The sequence below is a fragment of the Salvelinus alpinus genome, chromosome 3 (assembly GCF_045679555.1).
Source record: "Salvelinus alpinus chromosome 3, SLU_Salpinus.1, whole genome shotgun sequence".
NCBI lineage: Eukaryota > Metazoa > Chordata > Actinopteri > Salmoniformes > Salmonidae > Salvelinus > Salvelinus alpinus.
In genome coordinates, this window is record NC_092088.1 from 10258624 (window position 1) to 10286158 (window position 27535).

General features: G+C 44.0%; 1 protein-coding gene across 1 annotated transcript in view; it reads right to left on the reverse strand.

Moving 5' to 3' along the window:
• LOC139569991 (growth arrest-specific protein 7-like) overlaps positions 1-27535 on the reverse strand; it is a 121648-nt gene that overhangs the window by 80226 nt on the left and 13887 nt on the right. Inside the window, exon 2 of the mRNA XM_071391407.1 lies at positions 16897-17014. Coding sequence (XP_071247508.1) covers positions 16897-17014 — 118 coding nt within the window. The remainder of the gene's footprint in view (positions 1-16896; positions 17015-27535) is intronic.

The window sequence follows — 27535 nt, forward strand, 5'->3', positions numbered from 1 at the left end:
ATTTTTAATAGCATCATGACAGTTATAGAGATTGCAGTCGAGATTTGATTGAATCATTCTGAATCATTCTGTTGATGTTTTTTAATAGCATCATGACAGTTATAGAGATTGTAGTCGAGATTTGATTGAATCATTCTGAATCATTCTGTTGATGAATTTTAATAGCATCTTGACAGTTATAGAGATTGTAGTCGAGATTTGATTGAATCATTCTGAATCATTCTGTTGATGTTTTTTAATAGCATCATGACAGTTATAGAGACTGTAGTCGAGATTTGATTGAATTATTCTGAATCATTCTCTAGGGGCTGCCCTAGAGTGGTGGATCGGGGCTGCCCTAGAGTTGTGGATCGGGGCTGCCCTAGAGTGGTGGATCGGGGCTGCCCTAGAGTGGTGGATCGGGGCTGCCCTAGAGGGGTGGATCGGGGCTGCCCTAGAGGGGTGGATCGGGGCTGCCCTAGAGTGGTGGATCGGAGCTGCCCTAGAGTGGATAGGGGCTGCCCTAGAGTGGTGGATCGGGGCTGCCCTAGAGGGGTGGATCGGCGCTGCCCTAGAGTGGTGGATCGGAGCTGCCCTAGAGTGGATAGGGGCTGCCCTAGAGTGGTGGATCGGGGCTGCCCTAGAGTGGTGGATCGGAGCTGCCCTAGAGTGGATAGGGGCTGCCCTAGAGTGGTGGATCGGGGCTGTCCTAGAGTGGTGGATCGGGGCTGCCCTAGAGTGGTGGATCGGAGCTGCACTAGAGTGGATAGGGGCTGCCCTAGAGTGGTGGATCGGGGCTGCCCTAGAGTGGTGGATCGGAGCTGCCCTAGAGTGGATAGGGGTTGCCCTAGAGTGGATGGGGCTGCCCTAGAGTGGTGGATCGGGGCTGCCCTAGATTGGATCGGAGCTGCCCTAGAGTGGATAGGGGCTGCCCTAGAGTGGATGGGGCTGCCCTAGAGTGGTGGATCGGGGCTAACCTAGAGTGGATAGGGGCTGCCCTAGAGTGGTGGATAGGGGCTGCCCTAGAGTGGTGTTTATGAGATGAGGATTGAGTGGTTTCTCTCACTAAAACATCTGAAAAGTTCAAACTATTATGACCCCATTTTGAAAAACTTAAACTCTCACGAACAGGCACGTGTCGTCTGTTTTGCCTCGAAGGACTCATTAGAAGGTAAGGTTGGCAACGTCCCAACTATGCAAAAAAAAACTGGGCAGTAAAATGAATGAAGATGAATGTTTTTTTTCTTCTACATACAGTAGAATATTATACACAAGTATTGCATTGTGATCGTCCCTGGTGACGATGTACAGTATATCTCTCAGATACATTTCAGACACTTCAAACCATACGTCCATTTGATATAATTTTGTCATATCTTATTTGCCATGTATTTGTGAGATATTCTAAGGCCAAATTCAATGTTTCATCAAATCATTTGTAAAACCCGTTTTTAACCTACAGGGGTCCTAAAATACAAAATCAAATAGCTTTATGGTCTATGTTATTACTATCTTAAAATATTTCCATATGTTAGGTTAGTAGCCTATCATACAAATACTGCTAAGACTCTGCTACTTTAAGGGACATTGACAAATTAGCATGAGTAAAGTGCGTCAATGAGCAAAGTTAAATATGGGTTTACATTCTATTTTGATAGCAGGTCTCTGTGACCTTAGAGTTTCAATCACGTTGAAAAGTAGTACATTTCATGTGCATGCCTCCTTTAATTAGAAAATGAACAGGAAAGTAATGTTTCAATGTTTTAATTACGTTGAAAATTAGTTAATTTTATGTGCAGGCCTAGGGGCATTACCCTTTAATCAGACAATAAAAAGGAAATTAATTGAATTACAGTGGATAACATCTCTATTTACTATCAGAATTACAACAGAACTGTAATTTTTACATCAAAAGTGTTGGTTACTAAGCAACTGGTACCTAGAAATGCAGATGGGAGAGATTCTCTCCTTGACATGAGAAGTGGGCTTTGGCTCTACACACATCCTCCAATGGGTTTACTTGTTAACAGTTCAGGTCTAATTCCAGGATAGCTGAGACAACGGTTGAATAGATACGACGACACGTGTATAAACTTACAGTACCAGCTGGTCCATTGCTGTATGATGTCAGGGAGTCAAGCCTATGTGATAGTGTGACTGTTCCTTCCACAGACTATATATATATCTATGGTTCAATATATGGGTTCTTTATACAGTTGAAGTCGGAAGTTTACATACACCTTAGCCAAATACATTTAAACTCAGTTTTTCACAATTCCTGTCATTTAATCCTAGTAAAAATTCCCTGTCTTAGGTCAGTTAGGATCACCACTTTATTTTAAGAATGTGAAATGTCAGAATAATAGTAGAGAGAATGATTTATTTCAGCTTTTATTTCTTTCATCACATTCCCAGTGGGTGAGAAGTTTACATACACTCAATTAGTATTTGGTAGCATTGCCTTTAAATTGTTTAACTTGGGTCAAACGTTCCGGGTAGCCTTCCACAAGCTTCCCACAATAAGTTGGGTGAATCTTGGCCCATTCCTCCTGACAGAGCTGGTGTCACTGAGGCTGGTTTGTAGGCCTCCTTGCTCGCACACGCTTTTTCAGTTCTGCCCACAAATGTCCTATGGGATTGAGGTCAGGGCTTTGGGATGGCCACTCCGATACCTTGACTTTGTTGTTCTTAAGCCATTTTGCCACAACTTTGGAAGTATGCTTGGGGTCATTGTCCATTAGGAAGACCCATTTGCGACCAAGCTTTAACTTCCTGACTGATGTCTTGAGATGTTGCTTCAATATATCCACATCATTTTCCTACCTCATGATGCCATATATTTTGTGAAGTGCACCAGTCCCTCCTGCAGCAAAGCACCCCCACAACATGATGCTGCCACCCCCGTGCTTCTTGGTTGGGATGGTGATCTTTGGCTTGCAAGCCTCCCCCTTTTTCCTCCGAACATAATGATGGTCATTATGGCCAAACAATATTTTTGTTTCATCAGACCAGAGGACATTTCTCCAAAAAGTACAATCTTTGTCCCCATGTGCATTTGCAAACCATAGTCTGGCTTTTTTATGGCAGTTTTGGAGCAGTGGCCTCTTCCTTGCTGAGCGGCCTTTCAGGTTATATCGATATAGGACTCGTTTTACTGTGGATATAGATACATTTGTACCTGTTTCCTCCAGCATCTTCCCAATGTCCCTTGCTGTTGGTCTCTAGGAGACAGAACGCGTCTCCTTCCTGAGCGGTATGATGGCTGCGTGGTGTTTATACTTGCGTACCATTGTTTGTACAGATGAACGTGGTACCCTCAGGAATTTGGAAATTGCTCCCAAGGATGAACCAGACTATAATTTTTTTCTGAGACCATGGCTGATTTCTTTTGATTTCCCCATGATGTCAAGCAAAGAGGAACTGAGTTTGAAGGTAGGCCATGAAATACATCCACAGGTACACCTTCAATTGACTCAAATTATGTCAATTAGCCTATCAGAAGCTTCTAAAGCCATGACATAATTTTCTGGAATTTTCCAAGCTGTTTAAAGGCACAGTCAACTAGCGTATGTAAACTTCTGACCCACTGGAATTGTGATACAGTGAATTATAAGTGAAATAATCTGTCTGTAAACAATTGTTGGAAAAATGCACAAAGTAGATGTCCTAAACGACTTGCCAAAACTATAGTTTGTTAACAAGAAATTTGTGGAGTGGTTGAAAAACGAGTTTTAATGACTCCAACCTAAGTATATGTAAACTTCCATCTTCAACTGTATATGATTCTTTCCACCTCATTCACTTTGATCCAGTCAAGAACAGCCTGTGTGAGATATTGTAGTCTACTAAATTTGAGATCCAACCTGGACTCAGGGGTAGATGTAACATACTACGATATGTTTTGTTTAGTATGGTATGTATTTATTTGTGGATTGTCAATCATCCATTTCGTATGACATGTTACGAGTTACAATTGTTATGGCTAATGTTCAACCCTACTAATCGGCCAGAGCGTCCGGTGTGCGCTCTGAAGGTGAAACACTCTGAATTTACAAACGGACAATCTGACAGCACAGTTGCCGTCACCAAAGCTCTGGATAACATAACAGCCTAACAGCTCTCATAACAGCTCTGCTAGGGCGAGTAATGTTCAGTGAGCTGTTCTCTCTCTCTTAGATGTCTGGAAGTAGCTGGCAAGTTAGTACAGAACGCACGGATCAACCCTTAAAGAGACGGGTGGGGCTGAGGATTAAGAGGGTGTGAACAATGCTGAATGGGTGTAGACAAAGGGCACGCCAATAGTACTGCCAAAACATTTAAAGACCATTTTCTCAAAAGTGAGTTTACAAGTTTATCAACGTTCAAAGCAAAATTACTTTCACATTGTTTCTCAACTGTAGTGTACTCTAATTTTATCCATTGTAAAAAACACAATTGAACATTTTGCTACATAAGACCTATTTAGCCGGTCGGTTACATTTATCTGGTTATACACACAAAACAATAATGGTTCTAAATAGTACAAGATAGGGGTTCTTTGGCTTGTAACCATTGTGGAACCCTTTTTGTGTGCTATATAGAACCCTTTTTTGATTGTTCTATAAAGTACCATGCTCACAAGGTTCTAAATTGAACCTGTATGGTTGAACCCGTTCCAAAGGTTCTATAAAGAACCATTAATTAAAGGTTCTATATAGCACCAAAATAACGGTTTAGCTATGGTTACAACACTTTTTTATGGTTCTTTATGGAACCTTTATGGAGAATGATTCTATAAAGAACCTTTCCCCAATTTGAAAGGTTCTTTGTAGAACTTTTTAAAGGACCATAGAGGGTATTCTATTATGGTCAGCCATATTATATTGTTGCAATTCCATAGGTGTTATTATTGTGTTAATTGACAAGTTCAATCAAGTGAGCTACCTCTGGAATAGCTGGGCGTCCCCGAGGAGAGAACTGAGAACCACTGACTGATTTAGTCAACTGTTCATAAAATGACAGAAGGCCATATGTGAGTCTTTTAAAAGCCACAGTCACCGGCCATAGTCATACTGTATATAACATGTCATCTTCCTCTTCTTCGTGTGGTTTTCCTGCAGACTAGATGCGTTGTTGCGTATTGCTGCCTTTCACAGTTTGGAAAGTGCATTACATTTGTAAAAAGGATAAGGAAAATTGCACCACCATCTAGGTAAACGTTCATGAAAATGGTTTGTTCCTACAGACAGAGAGTAATGTGGCCGTGTTATATAAAGCAGGCAGACAGGCATCGAGGCATTCAGATACTGTTCGATGGACGTTAGAATGGTCAAAACAAGTGACTTTGAGCGTGGTATGATCGTCGGTGCCAGGCTCGCCGGATCCAGTATCTCAGAAACGATCACCCTCCTGGGTTTGTTCACGCACGACAGTGTCCATGGTTTACCGAGAATGGTGCGACAAACGAAAAACATCCCATCAGCAGCAGTCATGTGGGTTAAAAAAGCTTGTTGAGGAGAGAGGTCGTGCAAGCTAACAGGCGGGCCACAAACAGACAAATAATGGCACAGTACAACAGTGGTGTGCAGAACGGCATCTCGGGAATGCATAACTCGTCGATCCTTGTCACGGATTGGCTATTGCAGCAGACGACCACACCATGTTCCACTCCTATCAGCTAAAAACAAGAAGAAGCTGCTCCAGTGGGCACAAGATCAGCAACACTGGACAACTGAGGAGAGGAAAAACATTGACTGGTCTGGGGAATCCCGGCTCCTGTTGCATCATGCTGCCTGGTGTCAATGGTACAGGCTGGTGGCAGTGGTATAATGGTGTGGTGAATGTTTTCCTGGCAAACGTTAGGTCCCTTGATACCAACTGAGCTGCGAACTTTTCCGACAACTTGTAGAATCCACACCCCGAAGAATGCAGGCTGTTCTGGAGGCAACATATGGGTGTACCTAATAAACTATATCACTATTCCTAACACACCTCATCACCCCTTCCCAAAAAGGAAAAGGAAATGGCATCTAACCCTACAGTATATACAGTATATACTACTATCCCCATCCCACTACTTTGGCCCCAACAGATCCTACACCAGGCCATTGGGCTGGGAGGCTGGAACCCCTTCTCTCAAAACCCCCTGTAGCTCTTCTGCACTAAAATCTCTGATACCCAAAAAACGTATCTGCGGCCCCTCCTACCAATTCAATCTTCTGGGATTTCCTTTCGATCTGTGCGGTACAAACGCCTAGAAGCCAACCTTACTAAAGCACAAACTGTTCAGGTCACTCTGTACTGGCCTACTACTCACAGGGATCCTCTCAGGCTCCCTCACCCTTAGTCCACCATCCTCTACTTTCCTCACTGTCTCAGCATGACACTTCCTGGACTGCTCTCACCATGGAAACTTCAACCTGTCTCACTGTCTCAGCATGACACTTCCAGGACTGCTCTCACCATGGAAACGTCAACCTGTCTCACTGTCTCAGCATGACACTTCCAGGACTGCTCTCACCATGGAAACGTCAACCTGTCTCACTGTCTCAGCAAGACACTTCCTGCACTGCTCTCACCATGGAAACTTCAACCTGTCTCACTGTCTCAGCATGACACTTCCAGGACTGCTCTCACCATGGAAACTTTATCCTGTCTCACTGTCTCAGCAAGACACTTCCTGCACTGCTCTCACCATGGAAACTTCAACCTGTCTCACTGTCTCAGCATGACACTTCCAGGACTGCTCTCACCATGGAAACTTCAACCTGTCTCACTGTCTCAGCAAGACACTTCCTGCACTGCTCTCACCATGGAAACTTCAACCTGTCTCACTGTCTCAGCATCACACTTCCAGGACTGCTCTCACCATGGAAACTTCAACCTGTCTCACTGTCTCAGCAAGACACTTCCTGCACTGCTCTCACCATGGAAACTTTATCCTGTCTCACTGTCTCAGCATGACACTTCCAGGACTGCTCTCACCATGGAAACTTCAACCTGTCTCAGCAAGACACTTCCTGCACTGCTCTCACCATGGAAACTTCAACCTGTCTCACTGTCTCAGCATCACACTTCCAGGACTGCTCTCACCATGGAAACGTCAACCTGTCTCACTGTCTCAGCAAGACACTTCCTGCACTGCTCTCACCATGGAAACGTCAACCTGTCTCACTGTCTCAGCATCACACTTCCTGCACTGCTCTCACCATGGAAACTTTATCCTGTCTCACTCGCACAGGACAGTTTTGATCCAACATGGCCACCGCCACAATTGAAACATACTTTTCCCCTGAAACGGCACAATATTTTGTCCCATGCCCTCCTGCACACTTCTCACACCTCGGAATCGCCCTCCTTTATACTGCTGCAACATGACAAATAAACTTGGAACTTGAAACACCATAGTGGGTTCGGAAACAAAAGCTCTCACGGGGTAACTTATATACCCTAGCATGACATTATCCCACAAACACTCTACATCACATCTCAGAAGGACAGACACGGTCTCCTCAGACTCACACCCGCCACCGGGTCTGCGTTGCACCAAACGGCGCGTATCACAGACACCCGGGATCCAGAACTTCAGTTGATCCACCTTAACCTGACCCCAGTTACCACTCCTTCCAGCGGCTCTCTGCCCCAGAGAGCAAAGCAGGACACCACTTTTGTCCAGAGACTGGAAAACGCGCAGCTCTCGCTCCCTCTGACCAGGGCACTCCACCTCTGGATATGCTGGACAAATTGACAGAACCCAACTCCTTTTACCCAGCCTGATACCACCAACGGATTGGCCAAAAGACATCTTTCTCCAGGAATCATTCTCCCACTGGGTCAGAATCATCTCGGGCATATTCCTGACCAATGGGCTGGTGCTCGGAAGCTTTCACCTCACCTGATGACACGGCTTCTTTCTCCTCACTTTTGTCAGGATCAATTTCAAGTTCACTTCCTGCCTTCAGGTGCGTAACATGCATTACGGCTTGCATAACGCAGTGGGTTCGGGTATGCACCTTGCTTCTTCTCGCCATCCTCCCTCTTCCTCACCATGTCCTCTGACATGATGAATTCCATCTCTCAGTATCGAACTGCCTTCTGCTGCCTTTCTCCCTCCTTCGCTCGCTCATCCACACATCGTTCCGGAACAACTTTTAAAAATGTTCCACAAGAGTTTTGTTCCTCAGTCAAGTTTTCAACTATAAAATGTAGGTTGCTGATGAGGCTGATAAGGCTGCTCATAATAATGTCTGGAACGGAGTGAGTGGAATGGTATCAAACTCATGTAAACCAAGTGTTTTATGTATTCAAAACCATTCTACCCACTCCACTCCACTCCACTCCACTCCACTCCACTCCACTCCACTCCACTCCACTCCACTCCACTCCTTACCACAAGCCCACCCTTGCCAATTAAGGTTCCACCAACCTCCTGTGACGTAATATCATAACACAACACATTAGATAAACTGGAAGGACACTCTCACTCACGGTTGCACAAAAAGAGCTGTGTAAACCACACCCCAAAAATATTCAAATGAGCCTCCTCCCCTACATTTTGTACTATCTCGTATTATCTCTTGAAGAGCTCCAAGGGTTCTTTGAATCATTTTTGGTTCCACATAGAACCATCACCCTTCCCAAAGAACCCTTGGGGAACCCTTATTTTTCTTGTGTAGCCTGGAGGCTCTGGTAACTCCATACTCAATACAGCTCACAAGAAGGAAGGACAAAGGATCAGTCAAATACTACCCACATTGAACTATGCACAAAGCATTGTCACTGTAACCTATGCAGAGTATACATAGACATTTATAAACAGTCTAACAGACATTTTGAAAGAACCCACACAAACAGTTAGTGTAAATAGGTATGTAGTGACCTGTAGTGAGACGGCAGGCTGTGGTTTTGTGGTTGAGGATGTTTATCAAGCTACCCCCTGGACAGAGAGAGGGCGATGCCCATTGAGAATATGAGGAAACCACAACTGCGTCCCCATACTGTTCCGTACAGAAATACAGGAAGGAAACCTCTAAGAAACAAGCCATAACCATAACAACGCTCGCTCTCCCACGCATGATGGTCCTCTGGTTACTATGGGAACGCACATTTATAACACACACGGCCGTAGATGCATGTGCGCGACGTGCACACACAAACACACCCAAACACACACACACACACACACACACACACACACACACACACACACACACACACACACACACACACACACACACACACACACACACACACACACACACACACACAGCAGTATCTAATCTAACTGAACTTTAACTTAGAGAGAGAGGGAGGTTGAAATAGCTGAGATCCTATAAATAACAGATTGTTTCAGTAAAATGTTATCAGATAGGTGGAGACTGCTAGGAAAAGAGCCAGTTACAGCTGCTCTGCTGATGAACTCTGTGTGTGTGTGTGTGTGTGTGTGTGTGTGTGTGTGTGTGTGTGTGTGTGTGTGTGTGTGTGTGTGTGTGTGTGTGTGTGTGTGTGTGTGTGTGTGTGTGTGTGTGTGTGTGTTGTGTGTGTGGTTGTGTGTGTGTGTGTGGTTGTGTGTGTGTGTGTGTGTGTAGTGGTTGTGTGTGTGTGTGTGTGTGTGTAGTGTGTGTGTGTGTGTGTGTGTGTGTGTGTGTGTGTGTGTGTGTGTGTGTGTGTGTGTGTGTGTGGTTGTGTGGTTGTGTGGTTGTGTGTGGTTGTGTGTGTGGTTGTGTGTGTGTGGTTGTGTGTGTGTGTGTGTGTGTGTGTGTGTGTGTGTGGTTGTGTGGTTGTGTGGTTGTGTGTGGTTGTGTGTGTGTGTGTTGCGTGTGTGTGGTTGCGTGTGTGTGTGTGTGTGTGTGTGTGTGTGTGTGTGTGTGTGTGTGTGTGTGTGTGTGTGTGTGTGTGTGTGTGTGTGTGTGTGTGTGTGTGTGTGTGTGTGTGTGTGTGTGTGTGTGTGTGTGTGTGTGTGTGTGTGTGTGTGTGTGTGTGTGTGGTTGTGTGGTTGTGTGTGTGTAGTTGTGTGGTTGTGTGTGTGTGGTTGTGTGTGTGTGGTTACGTGTGTGTGTGTGTGTGTGTGTGTGTGTGTGTGTGTGTGTGTGTGTGTGTGTGTGTGTGTGTGTGTGTGTGTGTGTGTGTGTGTGTGTGTGTGTGTGTTGTGTGTGTGTGGTTGCGTGTGTGTGGTTGCGTGTGTGTGTGTGGTTGCGTGTGTGTGTGTGTGTGTGTGTGTGTGTGTGTGTGTGTGTGTGTGTGTGTGTGTGTGTGTGTGTGTGTGTGTGTGTGTGTGGTTGTGTGTGTGTGTGTGTGTGTGTAGTTGTGTGGTTGTGTGTGTGTGGTTGCGTGTGTGTGGTTGTGTGTGTTTATGGACTGTGCATTTATCTTGCTTCGTTTTTCCAATTACATGAGGAAAGAACAGGAAATAAGGCCTGGTGATTGTCTATGCCCCTCAGAGGCTGGTTTCACATGACCACAACTACAATAACAATTTACATTTTTCAGCTGGAAGATCGTTAATGCTGTGTCTATTTCTGTGCAAGGTTATGAAAAATTAAGCATTTGCCTCCAACGAAATTTGACAGAAAATAAACGCAATCATCTGTCATCTCTCTATAATATCACCCTCATGTCATCTCTCTGTAATATCACCCTCATGTCATCTCTCTATAATATCACCCTCATCTCATCTCTCTATAATATCACCCTCATGTCATCTCTCTATAATATCACCCTCATGTCATCTCTCTATAATATCACCCTCCTGTCATCTCTCTATAATATCACCCTCATGTCATCTCTCTATAATATCACCCTCATGTCATCTCTCTATAATATCACCCTCATCTCATCTCTCTATAATATCACCCTCATGTCATCTCTCTATAATATCACCCTCATGTCATCTCTCTGTAATATCACCCTCATGTCATCTCTCTGTAATATCACCCTCATGTCATCTCTCTATAAAATCACCCTCCTGTCATCTCTCTGTAATATCACCCTCATCTCTCTATAATATCACCCTCATGTCATCTCTCTATAATATCACCCTCCTATCATCTCTCTATAATATCACCCTCATGTCATCTCTCTGTAATATCACCCTCCTGTCATCTCTCTATAATATCACCCTCATGTCATCTCTCTATAATATCACCCTCCTGTCATCTCTCTATAATATCACCCTCATGTCATCTCTCTATAATATCACCCTCCTGTCATCTCTCTATAATATCACCCTCATGTCATCTCTCTATAATATCACCCTCATGTCATCTCTCTATAATAGCACCCTCATGTCATCTCTCTATAATATCACCCTCCTATCATCTCTCTATAATATCACCCTCCTGTCATCTCTCTATAATATCACCCTCCTGTCATCTCTCTGTAATATCACCCTCATGTCATCTCTCTGTAATATCACCCTCATCTCTCTATAATATCACCCTCATGTCATCTCTCTATAATATCACCCTCATGTCATCTCTCTATAATATCACCCTCATGTCATCTCTCTATAATATCACCCTCCTGTCATCTCTCTATAATATCACCCTCCTGTCATCTCTCTATAATATCACCCTCCTGTCATCTCTCTGTAATATCACCCTCATGTCATCTCTCTGTAATATCACCCTCATCTCTCTATAATATCACCCTCATGTCATCTCTCTGTAATATCACCCTCATGTCATCTCTCTATAATATCACCCTCATCTCATCTCTCTATAATATCACCTTCCTATCATCTCTCTATAATATCACCCTCATGTCATCTCTCTGTAATATCACCCTCATGTCATCTCTCTATAATATCACCCTCATGTCATCTCTCTATAATATCACCCTCATCTCATCTCTCTATAATATCACCCTCATGTCATCTCTCTATAATATCACCCTCATGTCATCTCTCTATAATATCACCCTCCTGTCATCTCTCTGTAATATCACCCTCCTATCATCTCTCTATAATATCACCCTCATGTCATCTCTCTGTAATATCACCCTCATGTCATCTCTCTATAATATCACCCTCCTATCATCTCTCTATAATATCACCCTCATGTCATCTCTCTATAATATCACCCTCATGTCATCTCTCTATAATATCACCCTCCTGTCATCTCTCTGTAATATCACCCTCCTATCATCTCTCTATAATATCACCCTCATCTCTCTATAATATCACCCTCATGTCATCTCTCTGTAATATCACCCTCCTTTCATCTATTTAACCCTTATTTTACCAGGTAAGTTGACTGAGAACACATTCTCAATTACAGCAACGACCTGGGGAATAGTTGCATGGGAGAGGAGGGGGGCTGAATGAGCCAATTGTAAACTGGGGATGATTAGGTGACCATGATGGTATGAGGGACAGATTGGGAATTTAGCCAGGACACCGGGGTTAACACCCCTACTCTTACGATAAGGTCAGGACACCCATTTAACGTCCCATTCGAAAGACAGATATGGTTATTCTCCAGACCTGACAAACACACAACACATTAGGGGAATCACCTCAGCGATTAAATTATTATTAAGAAGGGAAATAACAATTGAAAGTGCCATGCTTTTGGCTGTCTGACAGACACTCCTTCAGAAAAGGATGTAGCCAAACATGACTGCCCTGGAGTGGTTTGTCTTTTCCCATTAACACGTTAACCAAAGAGGCCTTAGTCTAAACGGAGACAGAAGAAGGAGGTAAAGGAGTTACTTGTTTTTCTGCTCGTGTTTCTGGGTTTTCATTTGAGATGTTTTCTCATGGCCAAGTGCAGACCACTGTGACCATCTGACCCAATAGCCACACACACAAACACACACACACACACGCACACGCCCCCCTCTAAATAGTCTACATCCTCCCATTCTAAATAGTCTACATTCTCCCATTCTAAATAGTCTACAACCTCCCATTCTAAATTGTCTACATCCTCCAATTCTAAATAGTCTACAACCTCCCATTCTAAATAGTCTACATCCTCCCATTCTAAATAGACTACAACCTCCCATTCTAAATAGTCTACAACCTCCCATTCTAAATAGTCTACATCCTCCAATTCTAAATAGTCTACAACCTCCCATTATAAATAGTCTACATTCTCCAATTCTAAATAGTCCACATCCTCCCATTCTAAAAAGTCTACATCCTCCCATTCTAAATAGACCACAACCTCCCATTCTAAATAGTCTACAACCTCCCATTCTAAATAGTCTACATCCTCCCATTCTAAATAGACCACAACCTCCCATTCTAAATAGTCTACAACCTCCCATTATAAATAGTCTACATCCTCCCATTATAAATAGTCCACATCCTCCCATTCTAAATAGACCACAACCTCCCATTCTAAATAGTCTACATTCTCCCATTCTAAATAGTCTACATTCTCCCATTCTAAATAGTCTACAACCTCCCATTCTAAATTGTCTACATCCTCCAATTCTAAATAGTCTACAACCTCCCAATCTAAATAGTCTACATCCTCCCATTCTAAATAGACTACAACCTCCCATTCTAAATAGTCTACAACCTCCCATTCTAAATAGTCTACATCCTCCAATTCTAAATAGTCTACAACCTCCCATTATAAATAGTCTACATTCTCCAATTCTAAATAGTCTACATCCTCCCATTCTAAATAGTCTACATTCTCCCATGATGCCTATTTTACTTCTCCTCAAAATATAACCAGCATCTGTAAACTCAGAACCTGAACTTCATTAATGTATTCTCTCTTCTTCTCTCCTTCTCTGAGAGCTGCCAGCGGAGCAGGAAAATAACATCCCCCAGGAGGTCTCCCATTTCTTTTCACACCATCATATAATTACTTCACGTTTCCCCCCCCGAGTTCATTTAAGGTCAGTAAATCAATACTTTCCCTGTCCCTGTCCTGTTCTTAACAGAGGAAAGCACTGTGTTGCTTTCTCAGTCTCTGTGTTTCTCTGTCCCTGTGTGTGGGTGTGTGTTTGAGTGGTGGTGCTGGGAAAAGAAACAGACAACTAATTGTGTTGACAGAGACAATGGTGTGAAGGGGAGAGAAGAAGAGATATCTTCCCCAAGTCTATGATGTGCCTCAACACCCAGCAGTACGTCAGATGCCTCAGCAGTCAGCTAGAGCTCATTGACATTTTTATGTGAATCAAATCAGGTTTGATTTGTCACATGCGCCAAATACAACAGGTGTAGACCTTACCGTGAAATGGTTACTTAAAATCCCTTAACCAACATTGCACTTTTAAGAAAATATTTACTAAATAAACTAAAGTAACAGTGTACAGTGAGTCTCATCGACATTGTTATGTAACTGTAGTACATTGAACATCTCATTGACATTGTTATGTAACAGTAGGACATTGAACATTTCATTGACATTGTTATGTAACAGTAGGACATTGAACATCTCATTGACATTGTTATGTAACAGTAGTACATTGAACTTCTCATTGACATTGTTATGTAACAGTAGGACATTGAACATTTCATTGACATTGTTATGTAACAGTAGTACATTGAACTTCTCATTGACATTGTTATGTAACAGTAGGACATTGAACATTTCATTGCCATTGTTATGTAACAGTAGTACATTGAACTTCTCATTGACATTGTTATGTAACAGTAGGACATTGAACTTCTCATTGTCATTGTTATGTAACAGTAGGACATTGAACTTCTCATTGACATTGTTATGTAACAGTAGGACATTGAACTTCTCATTGACATTGTTATGTAACAGTAGGACATTGAACTTCTCATTGTCATTGTTATGTAACAGTAGGACATTGAACTTCTCATTTACATTGTTATGTAACAGTAGGACATTGAACTTCTCATTGACATTGTTATGTAACTGTAGGACATTGAACATCTCATTGACATTGTTAAGTAACAGTAGGACATTGAACTTCTCATTTACATTGTTATGTAACAGTAGGACATTGAACTTCTCATTGACATTGTTATGTAACAGTAGGACATTGAACTTCTCATTGTCATTGTTATGTAACAGTAGGACATTGAACTTCTCATTGACATTGTTATGTAACAGTAGTACATTGAACTTCTCATTTACATTGTTATGTAACAGTAGGACATTGAACTTCTCATTGCCATTGTTATGTAACAGTAGGACATTGAACTTCTCATTGACATTGTTATGTAACAGTAGGACATTGAACTTCTCATTGCCATTGTTATGTAACAGTAGGACATTGAACTTCTCATTGCCATTGTTATGTAACAGTAGGACATTGAACTTCTCATTGACATTGTTATGTAACAGTAGGACATTGAACTTCTCATTGCCATTGTTATGTAACAGTAGGACATTGAACTTCTCATTGCCATTGTTATGTAACAGTAGGACATTGAACTTCTCATTGCCATTGTTATGTAACAGTAGGACATTGAACTTCTCATTGACATTGTTATGTAACAGTAGGACATTGAACTTCTCATTGCCATTGTTATGTAACAGTAGGACATTGAACATCTCATTGACATTGTTATGTAACAGTAGGACATTGAACTTCTCATTGCCATTGTTATGTAACAGTAGGACATTGAACTTCTCATTGACATTGTTATGTAACAGTAGGACATTGAACTTCTCATTGCCATTGTTATGTAACAGTAGGACATTGAACTTCTCATTGACATTGTTATGTAACAGTAGGACATTGAACTTCTCATTGACATTGTTATGTAACAGTAGGACATTGAACTTCTCATTGCCATTGTTATGTAACAGTAGGACATTGAACTTCTCATTGCCATTGTTATGTAACAGTAGGACATTGAACATCTCATTGTCATTGAGTTTCACTCCAACTGTCAAAATCTCTGGATTAATATGAAGCAACCTACTTTAGGTAATACATGGACAGTGCCTTCAGAAAGTATTCTTGTAAGCCCATGTGGGCTGGACACCGGTAGGTGTATAACACTATAAATCAATCATTCGGACCCTTTGACATATTACACATTTTGTTGTGTTATAGCCTGAAATCAAAACGGATAAAAAATATAAAAAATATCACTCATCTACACACAATACCTCATAATGACAAAGTGAAAACATGTTTTTAGACATTTTTACAAATGTATTGACATTTAAATACAGACATATCTAATTTCCATAAGTATTCACACCCCTGAGTCAATACTTTGTAGAAGCCGTGATTACAGCTGTGAGTCTTTCTGGGTAAGTCCCTAAGAGCTTTTCACACCTGGATTGTGCAACATTTACCCATTATACTTTTTTTTAAAAATCAAGCTCTGTCAAATTGGTTGTTAATTGTTGCTAGACAACCATTTTCAGATCATGACATATATTGTTAAGTAAATTTTTGTCAAAACTGTAACTCGGTCACTCAAGAACATTCACTGTCTTCTTGGTAAGCAAGTGTAGATTTGGCCTTGTGTTTTAGGTTATTGTCTTGCTGAAAAGTGAATTCATCTCCCAGCGTCTGGTGGAAAGCAGACTGAACCAGGTTTTCCTCTATGATTTTGCCTGTGCTTAGCTCCATTTCATTTCTTTTGTATCCTGAAAAACTCCCCAGTCCTTAACTATTAAAATTATTTTAATTCTGTACAGGCTTCCTTCTTTTCACAGAAATTAGGTAGTCATTCAAAAATCATGTTAAACATTATTATTGCACACAGAGTGAGTCCATGCAACTTATTATGTGACTTGTTAAGCAAATGTTTACTCCTGAACTTATTTAGGCGTTGCCATAACAAAGGGGTTGAACACTTATTGACTCAAGACATTTCAGCTTTTCATGTTTTATTAATTTGATATTATGGAGTATTGTGTGTAGGTCAGAGACAAACAATCTCAATTAAATCAATTTTAATGCCACTTTTGTAACACAACAAACTGTGTAAAAAGTCAAGAGGTGTGAATACTTTCTGAAGGCTCTGTATATCAGTCTCCTTACCATTGCTGGAGGTGTTGACATAGTAGCGCCGCCCTTCTGGTGACATGTAGCACTTCCAGTGTTGAGGGAGAGGCTCTCCGACGTCCTCAACCGGCAGTGAGGTCATAGAAGCAGTTTTCTGTCAAAACAGATAAAGACGTAAAAATATGAATAAAATGGACATAAGGACTTTCAGCTTTCACACAGGTCTTTTATTTCTAGCTCATTTCACAATGACATCATTGGCGGAAATACTGTGGTATATTTAAGCAATAAGGCCCGAGGAGGTGTGGTATATGGCCAATAAACCACGGATAAGGGCTGTGTCCAGGATCTCCACGTTGCGTCATGCGTAATAACAGCCCTTAGCCATGGTATTTTGGCCATATACCACAAACCCCTGAGGTGCCTTATTGCTATTATGAACTGGTGTAAATAGAGCAGTAAAAATACATGTTTTGTGGTATAACTTGGTGGTTTGAGCCCTGAATGCCGATTGGCTGACAGCCGTAGTATTTCAGACCGTATCCCACGGTCTGATATACCACGGCTGTCAGCCAATCGGCATTCAGGGCTCAAACCACCAAGTTTATAATGCAATACTAGGAACAACAAACAACTACAGCCAGTCTGCTATTGGCCAGGCATGATAGAACTGATTGGAGGTGCATGCACACACATATGTCCGCATACATTTTAAATAATTTATTTGAATCCTCCAATCAAATTTACAAAAAAAAGATCCAAACATTTCAAAGGTCCCTGTCTGCATGGCACTCAAGGGTACAGCAAGCACCTCCTTCTCCAAACAGCTAGGCTGCCTGTGACAGCTGAAACAGAGCAGTACCTAGACAATTTCTTTGCCCTAGTTTTTGTCAGGCTCGCAATCTGGAGGCCACGCACTGGAAGCCTGTGTACGTGGCCGAGACTGCCAAATATCAGAGCCACCAGCTTACACCTCCACCCGAGGCTGTCCAAGCGTGCCACAGGGGCTGGTATTTAAGCAGCTTGTCTGCAAAGGTCTTCTACACGTAGCCGTCCAATGAGCAGCCCACTTCCAAAAATGAGCACCTCCCCCTGGCCTCCCCCCACAACAACAATATCTGGGGTATTTGGCACACAGGAAAACACATCAATATCAACATCAAACCAGCTTCCCCACATGTTTATGCATGTGTGCTGTTGGTGAGACTACTTGCCTCACCTTGCTGGCTATCAGGTCAACAAGGCGGTCATGTCTAGCACTGTACAAATCCTTGTCTGAACAGCAGCCATTTACAACAGCGGCAATGGATTACATTTGACTCACGTAGAATACAAAATGGGTCACACACACACACACACACACACACACACACACACACACACACACACACACACACACACACACACACACACACACACACACACACACACACACACACACACACACACACACACACACACACACACAACTAACACAACTAACACAAGTCACTGTATAGCCAACTCTGGCCAGATGCTACTGATTAAAACACCATGGCTCAGCACAAGGTCAAAACCATTGTAACATGTTATTGTGCTTGGGAAAACTGGCTGAAATTCCTCAACAATTACTCTCTGTTATTGGAGCGGTTGCCAAGTTGCTCAAGCGACTTTAAAAGATAAGTTTTAGTGGGTGTAAGGAAACTTAACCGGAGTGATTCAGGAGAGTTCTAAGTACACGTTAAGGTCTTTAACCATTACGTCACTGCATGTCTACAGAGGGACAAGGGGAGAGGCTTGAGGCATCGTATTAGTTCATGGGAACTATGGAGGACGTCCAGGTGAGGTATTCCAACATCATATATGCTCATTCACAGACCTACTACTGTAATTCTTCACTTTTACATACATCTATGTAATCATCCCCAAAGCCAACACCTCCTTTGGCCGCCTTTCCTTACAGTTCTCTGCTGCCTATGACTGGAACGAATTGCCAAAATCACTGAAGCTGGAGACTTATATCTCCCTCACTAACTTTAAGAGCCAGCTGTCAGAGCAGCTTACCGATCGCTGCAGCTGTACACAGCCCATTTGTAAATATCCCATCCAACCAACTACATACCTCATCTCCATATTTGTTTTTGTTTTTCTGCTCTTTTGCACACCAGTATTTCTAATTACACATCCTCATCTGCACATATATGACTCCAGTGTAAATTGCTAAATTGTAATTACTTCGCCACAATTGGCCTATTTATTGCCTTACCTCCTTACTTCATTTGCACACACTGTATACATATTTTTCTGTTGTGTTATTGACTGTACGTTTGTTTATCCCATGTGTAACTCTGTGTTGTTGTATTTGTCGCACTGCTTTGCTTTATCTTGGCCAGGTCGCAGTTGAAAATGAGAACTTGTTCTCAACTGTCCTACCTGGTTAAATAAAGGTGAAATAAAAAAATTAAAATCTAATCCCTCTCAAGATTATGCTTAGCTAAATATGGTGTGTTGGTTGGTGATGTTTGGTTGGTGATGGTATGTTGGTTGGTGATGTTGGTTGGTTGGTGATGGTTGGATGGTTGGTGATGGTTGGTTGGTTGGTTGGTTGGTTGGTTGGTTGGTTGGTTGGTTGGTTGGTTGGTTGGTTGGTTGGTTGGTTGGTTGGTTGGTTGGTTGGTTGGTCGGTTGGTGATGGTTGGTTGGTTGGTTGGTTGGTTGGTTGGTTGGTTGGTTGGTTGGTTGGTTGGTTGGTTGGTGATGGTTGTTTGGTTGGTGATGGTTGGTTGTTTGGTTGGTTGGTTGGTTGGTCGGTTGGTGATGGTTGGTTGGTTGTTTGGTTGGTTGGTTGGTTGGTTGGTTGGTTGGTTGGTTGTTTGGTTGGTGATGGTTGGTTGTTTGGTGATGGTTGATGGGTTGGTGATGGTTGGTTGGTTGGTGATGGTTGGTTGGTTGGTTGGTGATGGTTGGTTGGTTGGTTGGTTGGTTGGTTGGTTGGTTGTTTGGTGATGGTTGGTTGGTTGGTGATGGTTGGTTGGTTGGTTGATGATGGTTGGTTGGTTGGTTGGTGATGGTTGGTTGGTTGGTTGGTGATGGTTGGTTGGTGATGGTTGATTGGTGATGGTTGGATGTTTGGTGATGGTTGGTTGTTTGGTAATGGTTGGTTGGTGATGGTTGGTGATGGTTGGTTGGTTGGTTGGTGATGGTTGGTGGTGATGGTTGGTGATGGTTGGTTGGTTGGTGATGGTTGTTTGTTTGATGATGGTTGGTTGGTTGGTGATGGTTGGTTGTTTGGTGATGGTTGGTTGTTTGTTGATGGTTGGTTGGTTGGTTGTTTGGTGATGGTTGGTTGTTTGGTGATGGTTGGTTGTTTGGTGATGGTTGGTTGGTTGGTTGGTTGGTGATGGTTGGTTGGTTGGTTGGTGATGGTTGTTGGTGATGGTTGGTTGGTTGGTGATGGTTGGTTGGTTGGTGATGGTTGGTTGGTTGGCTGAAGTAAAAGCCTGCACACCCCTCCCACCCTCCAGGTTCAAGGCTGATGACCACTGAATGAGACAAGTAACAGGCAATGCAACTTGAGCCCTAAATATTTGACCAGTCATAATTCCATCAAATCAGAGTGCTAGAAATGTGTTATGAAACATGTTATCAGCTCTAGCATGCATCATCACCACCGTTATGCAGAAGCAAACACAACCTATTGTTTCTGATTCAATAGACAGCTTGCTCTTCATTTTTCAGTTTTGAAAGGGATGAGTCAGCATTCTTGAATGTTAAAATGAGTTGGGAGGAACAGAGTCTAACATGAATGAATCACAGAAAATGTCCCTAAGAGAAAAATCTAACATCAACACAGACACATCACCACATTCCCTCACTAGTGCTACTAGGGCTACTTAGTCATCAACGATGACATCAACAATGTGCAGGATTAACTTCTATCATTGAAGACAGAAACTGTCGCTCAAGAGAGATTCTTCTTTTTCTGTCCCTCTCAGAATGAACTCATTCCATTCAATGCTTTCCTGGAAAAGAGAAGTTGAGAAGAGAAGAAGGGAGGAGGAGAGGACAGGTGAATAGAGGAGGAGAGGACAGGACAATAGAGGAGGAGAGGAGAATAGAGGAGAGGACAGGAGGAAAGGAGAATAGAGGAGGAGAGGAGAATAGAGGAGGAGAGGACAGGAGGAGAGGAGAATAGAGGAGAGGAGAATAGAGGAGGAGAGGACAGGACAGGAGAATAGAGGAGAGGAGGGGAGAAGAGAGGAGAGGAGAGGAGAGGCGAGGCGAGGCGAGGCGAGGCGAGGCGAGGCGAGGAGAGGAGAGGAGAGGAGAGGAGAGGAGAGGAGAGGAGAGGAGAGGAGAGGAGAGGAGAGGATTCATCTATAGTTCTGGGAAGACAACTCCTTTATGAGTGGTCTGAGTATATTTTGTGTTTCTATAAGTTGTTGTTGTTGATATAGTCTGGCTAGAGCAACTCTAGTTAAGCGATGTCCCTTTACCTAGTGGCCTACTTAATCAGTGCTGTTTAAACTGCTGAATGCTCAGTACTTGTGGCTGTGAAGTGTTGAAACATTGACTTGGACTGGTTTCAGCAGGTCAATTTGTGTAGCAGCTTTCTGATAATTGGTGGGTGTGTCTGTTGGAGGGGTATGTGTACTTACCTGTCCTCTCTGAGTATTTACAGAGCCCTCCTAGACCCCCAGTCTCAGTGCTCATCTACAGTTCTGGCTAGTTATTGCCCCTCTACCTAGTGCTCTTTGTGTTGATACTTCAGTCTCCCTACGTTTTCTCAGCGACAGCTGTAAGCGGGCGGTCTTGTCAAATGGCGGTGTTGCCACCAAAACAAGGACGGTTCTGCCGTGTTATTCCTGACGGGTTATTCAAGGAAGGAATGATTGTAAGTCATCACTCTCTCACTGTAGTATCTTACCTAGTTAGTTTCAGATGATCTCATTATACTCCTTTGTAGCTTTGTGTTTTCTAACTCTGTTCGTTCCTCTCCCTGTAGGATTTTCAGACACTCCCCCACCCCCCTTTGGCTGCAACCCTTCTAATGTAGCGTACCCTGTGCGTACAACCCATGTGGAATTCCTGGTCTCCGGCAGCGTTTAGAACTGCCAATCTATGGACACGTTAATCTCAGCCTATGCTACCATTCAGTCGCTAGACTTTTAGACCCTGACGGAGACATGGATTACCCCAGACATGTTATTATACAGAACAGCATCACAGCACTGCACCTCATTTGAGGGCATCAGTGGTCATTGTGTTATATATGGATTAAATTAAATAACCTCGAAGGTTCCTCTGTTTATTAATAAATGGAGGTGTAGGCCTCCCGAGTGCTCTAAGGCACATTGCAGTGCTTGAGGTGTCACTACAGATCTGGGTTCGATCCCAGGCTGTGTCACCACTGGCCATGACCGGGTGTCCCATAGGTCGGTGCACAATTGGCCCAGTGTTGTCCAGGTTAGGGGAGGGTTTGACAGGATTTTTTAAAACTTGGCTCATCTCGCTCCAGCGACTCCTTGTGGCGGGCAAGGGAGCCTGCAGGCTGACCTCAGTCGTCAGTTGAACTGTGTTTCCGCCAACACATTGGTGCAGCTGGCTTCCGGGTTAAGAGGGCGGGTGTTAAGGATCGCGATTTGGCGGGTCATGTTTCAAGGACGCAAGACTCGACCTTCGCCTCTCCCAAGCCCGTTGGTGAGTTTCAGCGATGAGACAAGATCGTAATTGAATATGACGAAATTGGGTAGAAACAAAAATGATAATAATAATAAAACAATTGGAGGTGTATAATGTTTCACAACAGAAAGAAGAAAAAATGGGATGTGTGGCTGTAAGTGAGCTTTCCTGAGGGGGGGTAGTAGTCAGCATTACATCATAAAAGAGCCACCAAAGGAAAAAGGATATTGTCGCTTCTTTGATTTCCAAAGTCCCGTCTTGGTCTTCTCAGTAAGGTGATACCAGACGCTTTAACACAGAGGAAGACATATGGCAGTGGGCTGTACTCAGTCAGGACGCTGATTCCTTGGTTCACCCTGTCACTGAGTGAATTTGTCTTTGAACTATACCAGTCAGTAAATCAACATTCAATGAGAGTGAGGGCTCTGTGACCCGAGCTCAACCATTTAATAATGACTTATGTGTTGAACCAATTATGTCTGAGCTATTTCAATGTGAAATATCCAGCAAGGCCGTACAACATAGGATAATTCCTACCTTCGTCACACCCTGATCTGTTTCACCTGTCCTTGTGCTTGTCTCCACCCCTCTCCAGGTGTCACCCATCTTCCCCATTATCCCCTGTGTATTTATACCTGTGTTCTCTGTCTGTCTGTTGCCAGTTTGTCTTGTTTGTTCAAGCCTACCAGCGGTTTGTCTCAGCGCCTGTTTTTCCCTAGTCTCTCTTTTTCTCGTCTTCCTGGTTTTTGACCATTGCCTGTCCTGACCCTGTACCCGAAAGCCTGACAACTGCCTGCCTCTGAGCCTGCCTGCCGTCCTGTACCTTTGCTCCACCTCTGGATTACCGACCTCTGTCTGACCTGACCCTGCCTGTCGTCCTATACCTTGGCCTCTGCTCTGGATTATCGACCCCTGCCTGCCTTGACCTGTAATTTACCTGCCCCTGTGGTTACAATAAATATTGTTACTTCACACAATCTGCACTGGGGCTTACCTTGATTCCTGAAAGTAGGAACTGGACATGACTGACCCAGCAGACTTGGACCAGCTCTGCAACGCCATCTCCTCCAAAGGAGCCCTCATTGGTAGACATGAGGAGTTGCTTCTTGGTCTGATGGAAGTGTTCCAGGACATGGCCGAACGTCACGACCTAGCATTGGACGCTTTGCGAGAGCAATTCTGTGGGTTGCCTACTAGGCAGCCTACTACAACTGTACCCTCCCAGCCCCTCAGTAACCTGGCTGGTAGCAGGGCTGTCACCCCGGTTTCACGGGAACCACGCTTTCCTCCCCCGGAGGGCTACAATGGAGATTCCAAAACCTGCCGGGCCTTTCTCTCCCAGTGCTCCGTAATTTTTGAGCTGCAGCCTTCTTCATACCCCTCGGACTGCTCGAAGATAGCGTACATTTTACGCTGATGTCCGGGAGGGCACTTGTCTGGGCCACGGCGGTGTGGGAGCAACAATATGCCACCTGCCTCAGTCTGGAGGTATTCGTGGGCGGAGGTGAGAAGTTTTTGAGGCTCCGGTGTCCGGGAGAGAGGCTGCCCAGAAGTTCCTCCAGCTTCGGCAGGGCTCCCTCAGTGTGGCAGACTATGCGGTGGAGTTCCGCACGCTGGCAGCGGAGGGTACCTGGAACACGGAAGCGCTGTTCGACACATTCCTGCATGGGTTATTGGCCTGGGTAAAGGACGAGCTTACAGCCCGGGAACTACCGATGGATCTCGACTCACTCATCATCTTCCGGATCGATGGACGGTTACGGGAACGTAGGAGGGAGAAGAAGTCTGACTGCGGTCCCAATCGCTCACTCAAGGATCCCACCTAGCATCGGATGAACTCCGGAAGTCCCAGAGAGGATCCAAGCTTACCCGAGTTCCTCCAAGAGCCTCCGAAGACTGCCGAGTTGCCTCTTCCCGAGCCGATGCAGCTGGGTACTGTCACGCCTGATCTGTTTCACCTGTCGTTGTGCTTGTCTCCACCCCCCTCCAGGTGTCGCCCATCTTCCCTATTATCCCCTGTGTTTTCTGTCTGTCTGTTGCCAGTTCGTCTCGTTTGTTCAAGCCTACCAGCGTTTTGTCTCGGTTCCTGATTTTTTCCCTAGTTTCTTTTTCTCGTCCTCCTGGTTTTTAACCTTTGCCTGTCCTGACCCTGTACCTTTGCTCCACCTCTTGACTACCGTTCCTCTGCCTGACCTGACCCTGAGCCTGCCTGACCTAACCCTGAGCCTGCCTGACCTGACCCTGAGCCTGCCTGACCTGACCCTGAGCCTGCCTGACCTGACCCTGAGCCTGCCTGACCTGACCCTGAGCCTGCCTGACCTGACCCTGAGCCTGCCTGACCTGACCCTGAGCCTGCCTGACCTGACCCTGAGCCTGCCTGCCGTCCAGTACCTTGGCCTCTGCTCTGGATTATCTACCCCTGCCTGCCTTAACCTGTCGTTTGCCTGCCCCTGTGGTTACAATACATATTGTTACTTCACACAGTCTGCACTTGGGTCTTACCTTGATTTCTGATAACCTTGAATCAACAGTGCATTTACTTTCGTATGAATCATGCAGTGATAGGTTCCAGGCTACAACACAGCACACAGGGATGCAGTGAGTGAGTACAACACACCTACTGTATGTGTGGTGGGAACCGGAAACTATGACAGAACATGGAGCCAGCTTGTCCCAGCATATGCACTATTACATATTATAAACTGGGTGGTTCGAGTCCTGAATGCTGATTGGCTGACAGCAGTGGTATATCAGACCGTATACCACAGGTATGACAAAACATTTATTTTTACTTCTCTAATTACATTGGTAATCAGTTTATAATAGCAATAAGGCACCTCAGGGATTGTGGTATATGGTCAATATATATAGCTTGTCCAGCCCAGACTGCCTGTGGCTCTGCATTCACAGGATGCCAGAACAGCCCCTGGCTGAGAACATATGTCTTTAGCAATGGCTGTCTGGAAAGCCAATGGCTGTCTGTGTTCAGGAGAGCCACAAAAATCATGGCTGTCTGGATAGCCAATGGCTGTCTGTGTTCGGGAGAGCCACAAAAATCATGGCTGTCTGGATAGCCAATGGCTGTCTGTGTTCGGGAGAGCCACAAAAATCATGGCTGTCTGGATAGCCAATGGATGTCTGTGTTCGGGAGAGTCACAAAAATCATGGCTATCTGGATAGCCAATGGCTGGCTGTATTCTGTAGAGCCACTGAGGCTCTACAGAGCAATAGTAGAGCCATAGTGACCAAAAGGCCGTTTTAGCATGTGCAGTGCCATCAAGGGCTTCCACCATGCTGCCACCATTTTAAAGTAGTCAAAGTAGTCAACTGGGTGGGGATTCCTATGGGTTGTAGCCTCAATGGCGCTGCCCATGCTGTCAGTCCTCTATCTATCTCTATGGTAGAGCCCCAGCAATCATGGCCGCCATCATGTTTTGAATACAGTAACTATTCCATTCCCCAAAAATTTGACACTTTACTTATTCCATAAAACCTGAAACCTAGTAGAAAGTCCCCTGAGTCATTCAAGTCGTAAAGAGAGTTGCCGTAAACTCAAGCACTTCAAAACAAGCCACTGTCATTGTTGCTTAAAAAAAAGAAAGTCACCCCACCTTCGATGAGGAGGACTAGTCCCTGTAGACCTACCAGTCAAAACAAACATGTCCACTCTAAGAGCAGAGAGGTCCATGCTATGTGTGGCATGACAGACACATCCCTGCGATGGTTTACAGCCGTGTTTTCTCACACCCAAAAACACAAGCAGCATCTCTTTATTGCCACTGGCTCCTTGCCTGGAAAACCAGCAATAATTTGTATGAAGAGTATGAAGAGGCATTAAACTACTTGTGAACCGACCGGCTCAAATCAGTCTTATGTAGCAACATTTGAAATTGTGTTTTTTACATTGGATGAAAGTAGAGACTCAGAGCTACAAAATGGTACATCATACACTACAGTTGAGGAACAATGCGAAAGCCATTCTGCTTTGAAAGTTGATTCATTAGTAAACTCACTTTTGAGAAAATGGCCTTTGAATGTTTTGGTACTACTATTGGAGAGCCCTTTGTCTACACCCATTCAGCATCGTTTCCTTTTCACCTGTGTTTTAATAGGCTAAGACTTCAGGAAGAGAGAGAAAGTGGTTTTCAAACCAAACGTTAAAGGGCTAGTTCGCTCCACTTTCAAAAGTTTGTCAGAAGTTTAAAGTTTGTTATAAGTGGTTAAGCTTCAAACAGTGAATGGGAACTCTTGGCACCATCTAATTCAATTATCCATTTAGGAGACATTTGATGGCTGGCTGGTTCGAACCCTGAATGCTGATTGGCTGACAGCCGTGGTATATCAGACCGTATACCACGAGTGTGACAAAACATTTATTTTTACGATCTAATTACTCTGGTAACCAGTTTATAATAGCAATAAGGCACCTTGGGGCTTGTGGTATATGGCCAATATACCACGGCTAAGGGCTGCATCCAGGCACACCGAGTTGCGTTGTGCATAAGAACAGCCCTTAGCCATGGTATATTGGCCATATACCACACCTCCTCTGGAATTATTGCTTAAATAAACTCCTGACCTGCGGCGCTGTGAGCTCAGTGTGTGTGTGTGTGTGTGTGTGTGTGTGTGTGTGTGTGTGTGTGTGTGTGTGTGTGTGCATTCCTGTGTGTATACGTGCCTGCCTGCGTGCGTGAGTGTAGGGCTATGTCACTTCCTGCCTGACTGCATGCCTACGTGTGGATGGGTTCAGCCTGTCCTCCAGTGACCTCTAGTCAAACATCTGGACGTGGGAAGACGGTGGGTGTCAGGGTCAGTATGTGAGACTAGCTGTCCTGTTGTAGAAGGGTCAGGGATTGTAGAGTGTCCTGTACACAAGCAGACAGGGGACATGGCATGCCAGAACAGAGGTGGAACAGTGTCGTGAACCAGGGGACATGGCATGCCAGAACAGAGGTGGAACAGTGTCGTGAACCAGGGGACATGGCATGCCAGAACAGAGGTGGAACAGTGTCGT